General features: G+C 32.5%; 1 protein-coding gene across 2 annotated transcripts in view; it reads left to right on the forward strand.

Moving 5' to 3' along the window:
* Positions 1–9,260, forward strand: part of LOC106879394 (protein disulfide-isomerase A5) — a 62,539-nt gene that overhangs the window by 47,421 nt on the left and 5,858 nt on the right. For both annotated transcript variants that reach the window (XM_052966959.1, XM_052966960.1), the window contains exons 16-22: positions 1,523–1,593; positions 2,281–2,409; positions 3,195–3,390; positions 4,429–4,496; positions 5,439–5,520; positions 7,636–7,648; positions 8,786–8,851. In XM_052966959.1, coding sequence (XP_052822919.1) covers positions 1,523–1,593; positions 2,281–2,409; positions 3,195–3,390; positions 4,429–4,496; positions 5,439–5,520; positions 7,636–7,648; positions 8,786–8,851 — 625 coding nt within the window. The remainder of the gene's footprint in view (positions 1–1,522; positions 1,594–2,280; positions 2,410–3,194; positions 3,391–4,428; positions 4,497–5,438; positions 5,521–7,635; positions 7,649–8,785; positions 8,852–9,260) is intronic.

Raw genomic sequence — 9,260 nt, forward strand, 5'->3', positions numbered from 1 at the left:
TTACAGCATACATGGAACCATAGCTACAAATAACAACATCGCCTTCTTTTGATTGGGATGCAAACAATGACATTGGTTGACATTTTCTGTTGAAGAATCTTTCGCTTTCTCTGTGCTTTCAAATTCCTCTGGGATAAAAAAAAAAAATCCCTTATTTGAAAAATAGTTAAGGTTTTGCTACAAGGAGAACCAATACCTGTAAAAATCCTACTTCAATTAGCTTCTATCTGAGCTATGCTTGCATGGAAATACAAACATTAAGCAAAATGAATGAGTGAACAGTCAAATGAATAACTGAATGTTCAGTCTGAGACAATATTGTTTGCTACCAGTATTTAGTAGTGGAAAAAAATGAAGCAAGAAAATTTTCTAGAATGACTTGGTATTGTTTTGCAGCACTATAAACTCAACTCTTCTAAGTAGAGCAAGCTAGATCAATTTAGCAACCATGTAATTAGCTCCCATGCCGGTGGTATGTAAAGAGTGCTGGGTTTCATAAAGGCAATGACAAATGACTGAGACCTTTGGCAACATGCTGTGCTTGAGAAGGAAGGGCCATCAGATCAAGTGAAATCGTAGTTGTAGCAGATACTGATGTCATGCAACTGGCACCCATGCTGGTGGCATGTAAAATCATCCATTACACTCTCAGAGTGGTTGGCATTAGGAAGGACATCCAGCTATAGAAACCATGCCAAATCAAACTGGATTCTGGTGGAGCCCCTCAGCTTATTAGCTCTGGTCAAACTATCCAACCTATGCCAGCATGGACAAATGGATGCTAAATGAAGATGATGATGATAATCTAACTCTTGTCATCTTGATATCCATTGTAGCTAAAGTCAGTCTTAGAAATGAATTCGAATCAAGACACGTCTATCCTCTGACATGCTTCCGATCTTTATGATAAGTATTACAAAATTTAATTCATAAATTGCAACCTTTACAATTGAAAGAGAAAAAAGATGAACATTTGCCAATGTTTCTGTTGTAATTCCTAGAATTGTTTTTAACAATGTAATCTATTTCCTCTACCCTAGGATAGAAACCTTGCTTCTTTCATGCTTGATTTTAAAATAAGATGTTCCAAAAAAAAAAAAAAACCCCAAAACAGTCCCATCCCCAAATCACCATAGAAAGTATGGATAAAATATTATTGGGATAAACAGCGAGCCACTGTGTTTGTTACTTAACTTGGTTAAATTCATTTTCAAATTATCAGTATGTGTCAAATGATTCAAATTCAGACATTGATTTTGATTTAATTTAAAGTTTATTCATTTTCCATTTGTTCTTTTCCTGGCAGTGGATGATATATATATTGTATGTTAAGAAGGATTCTTTTTCTTTTCTTTTGGAGTATAGTTACATGAAATATCTTTCTTCTAAAATGATTTCTTTTGATATCTATTTGTTGTAATTCATAGCTTGTCCTAAGTAGTTATTGTAATTATTATTGATGCTATAATAATTAATAAACTGTAGTTAAGTTTCTCTGAAATCAAATACTTTATACATTTAGGGTGTGGACACTGTAAGAAAGCTAAACCAGAATTCACAGAAGCTGCTTTACAATTGAAAGATGAACCTAAGGTAAGTTACTTTTTCTCTTGTTTAAAACATAATTTTGCAGTTCTATTTCTTTTCGTTTTTATCTGTAATTTTGGAATTTGTAAATTACGTAGAAATAGATTCAGTGTAATTAAGATGCTCTGTTTTTGATGAATTGTGTAAGATCAAGTATCATATATGTAAATGTTTATTATATATATATGACAACAGTTTTAAATGTACATTACTGACATATTTTACTGATAAAGGAAGAACACTTGTGTGATGGTAATTAGTTACGAACACTACGTTTTCTCTGTATACTGATCATTTCTAAGATTTGTCAGCTGAGATGAATGTGCCTTGCTAATAAGATCTAACAAGGCTGAAATATGTCTGTGGCTTCCACCAGTGGACTTTAGAAACAAGATCCTATCATAATTACATTGATTTTATCTTACAGAAATTTGGATTAGATAATATTATTGGAATTATCTCATTTGCTTGTTGATTTATATTATAAACACATCCAGAATGAATTTTTGTCTTCTAAGTACATGGTTAATTTCAGTTAACTGAAGTTTTTCAACTAATTATATTACATATTCAAGTCTCTGTTGTTTGTATGATAAATTCTTGTGCTGAACTAATGATATTTCTTCAAACTAAAAATTTTATTGAAATAACTTTGGATTATATCATTGAGTACTATCATTATTTCTTTTTTAGCTTGCTATATGTGCTGTGGACTGCACAGAACATACTTCTTTGTGTACAGCTCATGATGTGAAAGGTTATCCTACCCTGAAGTACTTCAATTATGGCAAGAACCCACAAGACTACATGGGTGGCAGAACAGTAAGTGTTTTTCTTTTCTTTTGTCGTCTACATACACTGTGGCATTAACAGTGATAGATACAATTTATGATTTAATGATTGTACTTGTTTGAGAATATATGAAAATAACTTTCATGCAGAAAATAAATTGTATATAAAGTATGCTTTCTTGTCATTGCCATTATTATTGTTGTTATTTGCCATCATTGTTATAAACTTTGTTGGCATTGTGATGATGGTAATGATGATTTTTCCATATTGGCATAGATTCGAGAAATATGCTATACAGTAAATATTATAGCCATATCTGTACCTATATAGTCAAGCTTTTCTTTTATCAGTTTTTAAATGAATGCTTTCTTTTCCTTTCCTAGTTTTTGATAACAAATCTCTGAAACATTTATTCTCAGGAAAATCTGTTTATTGGATCTAAATTTCCAGTGTGTTTAATAGCCATGAGCTGTTATTATACACCACTGAAAATAGGTTTTATTGTTTGATACTTCTACTTCTTTATCTTGGGTCGAGCATTATCCTTCACTACCTCCTTCTGACATTGAAATATTGATAAGATGTATGTATGATCCATTTTGTGCTTCTAATGTTGTGACAACTGCATCTACATTTCTAGACATGATAACTCAAATCTAACTCCACCCGACAATATTTGCTGCTTCCATTTCAGAATATGGTAGCTGGTTTTAGGAAAGTTGCTTCAGTTCTCAATATTCTTTAATAGTTTATAGTGAAAATATTTTCCAAGATAAAGTATTCATATGAATTATCCTGGTTCCTGTCTTTTTCAGACAACAGATTTTGTAAATTTCTTGAAATCTCCAAATGCTCCTCCTACACCAGAGCCAGTTCCTAAGATGTCACCACAAGAAGAATTTTGGCTAAAAGAAGTTGGGCCTTCTTTCAAAGATGTCATTTTGTTATCTTCTACTTCATTTGATCACTTTATCAGTGAGAATCCTTCAGCCCTAGTATTTTTCTATTCACGTAAGTTCTGTTATTGTCAATAACAACATTTTTCTTATAAATTTAGAAATGTTTGTTTGTTCTTTTAACTCTGGAAATAGTTATCAAGGCACTATTTTCAATCTTTCATGACTGTCGATATTCATGTTCTCTCCAATGCAGTATGAAAGTATTAAACTCTGCATTACAAGCTAACAAAACATTCCTTAGCGTTCCTGCTGCTTCTAGTTGTGAGCTGGTACCTCACTCATGGTGCATATTTACAAGTGAATCAGTATGATTTAAGTCTTTTTATTAAGGACACCACTTAAGGAATATAAATAAGGGAATATAAATCCTTGATTTTCTAGCCAGTAGGTCTGCAGTCTAAAGATTCGGCCTTCTATGACTCTCTCATCATAATTTAGTAATGTTAAAAGCATATATTTTTAACTTCCCAACTATTACAACTTACCCTTATAATGTGGGAATGACATGTGCCTCATCTATAGTAAAGCATCTATTCTTGACCCTCTGTCATACTTTAGCCTCTCAGCACCTGGCATAAAGCCAATTCCCCTTTCCTAATACCCACCACTTAATAATGCAAGGGCTCTTCCTCTTTACTGTTCTTTTCGGTCTTGTAACTTGGTGACCTCACTAGTGCTGGTGGCATGAAAAAAAAGCACACAATACACATTGTAAGGTGGTTGGTGTTAGGAAGGACATCTGGTTGTAGAAAACATGTTATAGCTGACACTGGAGCTCAGCACAGCCTTGCAGCTTGCTGGATCCTGTTAAACTGTTCAACCCAATCCAGCATAGAGAATGGACATTAAATGATGATGATAATTTATATAACTTCTATGATATTTAGATAACTTTTATTGTATGCTTGGCATTGCTTTAACAATGGAAATATCATTATATTTTATGACAGCTTTCATTTTATTCATGGTTATTACATTAGGTTCTAGTTGAAACACAAGCTTCTTGTTATTATGAACTTCTTGTTATTATTGGTGTGAACTGTTCTTTTTACTATTTTCATTGTCTAGTCTATTCTGTCTTTCATCATAGGCAAACGACCTGACACAGAACTTATGAAAGAGTTTTCCATGACAGCAACTTTCCTTAAGGCTGGAGAGGTAAGCATCTAAAATATTTAATTTAGCTACCATTAATAGTATAGTCGTTATAAGTGATTTCAATTATTGTTGCTAGGCTGATACATTTTGACCCGTTTTGCACTATTGCAGAGATGAAATACTGAATTGACAAGTTAAGCTAGAATGATTAGTTAGATAAGTAATGCTATCAACCATACGTACTAACACTACTTCTGTTTGATTAAAAACAGTTGATGTAGTCTCATTAAATAGCTTGTGCTAAGTGAAGGCATGTGGCTTAGTGGGTAGGGTATTCAGCTCACAATTGTAAGTTCATGGGTTCGATTCCTGGTGGCACATTGTGTGCTTGAGCAAGACATTTTCACATTGTTCCTGTCCACTTAGCCTGCAAAAATGAGTAGTATATATATTTCAAAGGGCACATTCTGTATGACACTTGAATCTCCCTAAGAACTACGTTAAGGGTATGCATGTCTGAGGAGCAAGCTGTTCAGTTGATTAGATCAACTGGAACACTCATCATCATAATCAGTGGAGTGTCAGTTTGCCTTGAATTACAGTATTTTGTTGTCTTATTTTTTTGATCTTCACTTAATCTTTCACCTATGAAGAACATACAAAGTATATTGGTAATATGTTTAAGTGAACTGAATAAATCTGTTTATTTCTATGTTTAGAGACAAAAAAGTGGCATATTGTCTGTTCTTATATTCTAAGTGCAAGTTCTATCGAGCTCGACTTTACCTTTCATCTTTTCGGGATTGATAAAATAAGTACCAGTTATGCACTGGGACTGATGTAATTAACTACTGGCTGTGTGCTAAAGTTTGAACTCAATATATTTCTTACTCAAAAACTCAACTATTTTGTGACAAATTATAATATTGTTGTCAAAAACACCTAAGAATATTAATTATTCCTCAAACCAATTATAAATTCATTTTCTCATCCTTCTTACAGAGCACTGACGTTTTTGCTGCAGTGGACAGATCTGCAGACAAAGGTTTGGCAGACAAATTTGTTGGGTCAAGATCTCATGTCTGTAAGTTCTTATGTGTATTGTTATATTTTTCATATTGGCATGTTTTGGATGAATTTGCAAGTCCTGATGTTTGTGTAACAGGAGTAAATAATGTGTACACTTAGTAAAAGCTATTCAAATCATGTAGTTAAGCCATGCTTAATGAAGAATTTAGTGTCTATGTAGGTCTTCATGAGGACCTTATTGTCAGCTCCACAGTCTATTCTTTCTAGTTTTTAAAGCAACACAGCTGGAGTTCATGATTAGATACTCTTGGAAACATATGCTAAGAATCTGATTCTCATTGCAAAATCAGTTGAAGAGTAGCATGAAGAGTTTCAAGTGAGGAAGAATGGTCTAGAGTTCAAAGACCTAAGATTCAACATGGCAGATCAAAATTCTAATTAGTAGTGGAGAGTACAAAATAAGGAAAGTGGCCTTGTTTGATATGTGTATGTGTGCATGTGGTAGTGGTGGCAAACTGAGAATGAATGCTTCCCTGCATTTGGTGAAGAAATACATTCTTTATTTGTGGATTAATAATGCTGTGAATATGGAGATAGATTACCAACACTCTTTGGTGGAGCACATGTAAATTGTGATTTTTCTACATGAAACCAATGGTGTCATTGTTAATCTACAAATAAGGAATATATATATAGATAGATGGATAGATACACACACACACGCAAACTTGACCTGTATGCTTAATACAAAAGAACTCTGACTTATTTACAGGGAACCAGGATTGATTAGCAATAGGGGCAATGAAATCAAACAATCAAATTACTGTTCATATTGATTTCTAGAAATAATAGCTAGTTTCTGTTACTTAGGTTATGTTATCAATAGTGGAGGGGAATATAATGAAAGGATAGTAAGAGGGAGATATAGTTAAAAAAAAAAAAATTGTTGATAGCAGAGTTTTCCTTGTGCAAAAGATAGACTGTGTGAATCATATGCAAGAAACGTGGATGTTCCATAGTAGTGAGACTTTGGCACTGACTGAAGGACTTGCAGAGGTTAAAGAAAGGAGAATCAATAAGATATGATCTACTGGGTGTACTCTGTTAACTTACATGAAGGAGAAGAGCACAAGTGATCTGAGAGCATAGTCGCATATTGAAACCATTGACTGGTGTATGCAGAAGAGACACCTGCATTGGTAGAGACATCTAATGTGAATGGGTGATGAATGTTGGATAAAAAAAAGTGCCATGTACTGATGGTGGAATGTACGTGCAACAAAGGAAGACATGAGAAGAACTGATGAGGACAGATCTCAGGCTTCTCAAACAAGGTAACAAAAGATTGTGATGTGTGGTGATAAGGTGTTATTATGCTAGTATTAAAAAAAGGGAGATTGAATTACTGGGGTCTGTGTTGTTTTATAGCTGGGTACCCATCTGACTACCTGTTATATTTTATAAAGTACTATTGGTATGATTTTTGCTCTAAATTAAGTCGTTAAATGAGAGATCCATGTCCAAGAATCTAATAGGGTTGTTGTTGAATAAGTGATAATTTCTAGAACTTTATATCTAAGAATATATCTGTTGAACGTGTGTTAGTATCAAAATGTTGTTGACTTGCAAATTCAACATGTTACATCTAATAACAGACATGTTATGTGTAATTGTTGACCATGAGAAAATGTCAATTTAATGACTGATATTCTGTCACTGCATCCCCTTTCTATCTTTAATTCCAATAATGGTTTAATTCTTAACCATTCTGCTTTCATCTGACTTTTGTTTTATCTTACTCACTACTCACTAATATTTGTATAATTTAAGACACTTTATTGAATCTAATTCAATGTTTCACTATTCTGAGTTGAAATTCTGTTCAGAATCAGTCTACTTTTCATCCCCTGTCAATAAACTAAGTACCAGTTATATATTGAGATATATACAATTAAATACCCACTCCTTGTAAAACTTAATTAGATCTATTCTTAAAGAGGTGTCATGATTCAATGTTTTATTCTATGCTAATGAAAGTGTATATAATAATAGAATGTTGAATTGTTTATCTTAAGAAAATTTCATCTATTTGTTTTTTTTTTCATTTTTAAATCTTTTGTTTTAACTTACTCTTGTTTTTCTTTTTCTACTTTTTCCTTTCGATTTATAGTGAAATATTTCAAGTGAGTATTCTATTATTTTTCTATTTACTGACTTTAACAGTATGTACTTCCGTCCTGCTCTTAAACCACTGCACAACTATTTATTTAGAAATTGTATTTAAATACCTATCTTTTTGCCACATTGTTGATAATCTATAATATTTTTCTGATTCCATTTATGTAACACTATTATAATTATGGAGCAAAATGCCAGACATAATCTATTATACTCTCAACATTAATGATATTTGAAAACAATTGACAGATAAACTATGGAACTAAATCAAAGTTATAATGTATTACAGATACATTTATTTTATATAATTTTTATGACATTTGATTGGAGAATAAATATTTCAATTTAAGAGTCATGTAAACATATATTTATTGATATTTTGTTTTTAGATTCCACAGCTGAGTGTGGCAGCTACTGTAGTTTGTTCGCTAGGTCTGGGGTTCAAATCTTACCAAATACATTTTTCTCTGATATGAAAGTACAGCATATTACCAACATAGGCATACTATAACAGAATATTATTATGTATCGATTATCCTTCCTACTATAGGTACAAGGCCTGAAATTTTGTGGGAAGGAGATCAATGTAATTGACTGACCCATCCCCTTCAAAATTTGCTGGCCTTGTGTCAAAAATTAGAAAGAATTATATATGGATTATGTCTTTGATTTCATTTTATATTTGAGATTGTTTAAAGCATTTATTACATACATTATTCATTCAATGTTTTATGCAATAATTTTAATAACATAATCATTAAGTGATGGAAGCTAACTAGTATTTTTCCATGGACAATTGTGCATAGTTCTTTCTAGAGTATGCCCACTTTTTGATATGGAAATAAAAATAACAACCCTCAAAGAAGAAGAGGTGACAAATGTATAACAAAGAGTATTGTTTTCAAAGGTACTCTCTCCTAAGACTGCATCTTCAGTTCTACCTATATGGATTTTTACAACATGTCAAGAATCAAAATCTTTCAGTAAAAAAAAAATACAAATTCAAAAGAAATTATGTATTTCATTTGTCTTGGGAAGGTCATTACACCAATAATATTAACACACACACCAGTTATAGATTATATCTGTTGTTTTATTTTGACACATAAACATGCTAATTTGTTTGATTTTTTTTCTTTTAGAAATGGAGAAGCAATGTCAGAATGTATGGGTAAAACTGTTAAAGAACTGTCAGAATTTATGATGAAGTAAGTAGAATTTTGTGTATTGTGATTGGCCCATATCAACAGGTCTGATCATTTAAACATACAAATTTTCTGTAGCATGATTGGAATGGTTCTGCAAAATTTCGATATTTGCATATATGTATTGTTACAACTGTAGGTTTAATAAATAGCCGAGTGTCCACTCCATTTTTACCACCTGGCACTCATTCAAGAAATGAGAGTAGCCTTGTACGGTCAGCTTGAGGAGGCTGAAGCAAGAGAAGAATTTTGTGTCTTATCTGGCAAAAGAGCTCAAAAGCTGCGGAAAGTTTTGAACTTATGGTTTTTATGTTTCAAAAATAGTCTCCTCCTCCTCCTCCTCCTCCTCCTCCTCCTCATCATCATCATCATCATCATCATCATCATCATCATCATCATCATCATCATCATC

This window comes from Octopus bimaculoides, chromosome 4, assembly GCF_001194135.2.
Source record: "Octopus bimaculoides isolate UCB-OBI-ISO-001 chromosome 4, ASM119413v2, whole genome shotgun sequence".
In the NCBI taxonomy this organism is placed as follows: Eukaryota; Metazoa; Mollusca; class Cephalopoda; order Octopoda; family Octopodidae; genus Octopus; species Octopus bimaculoides.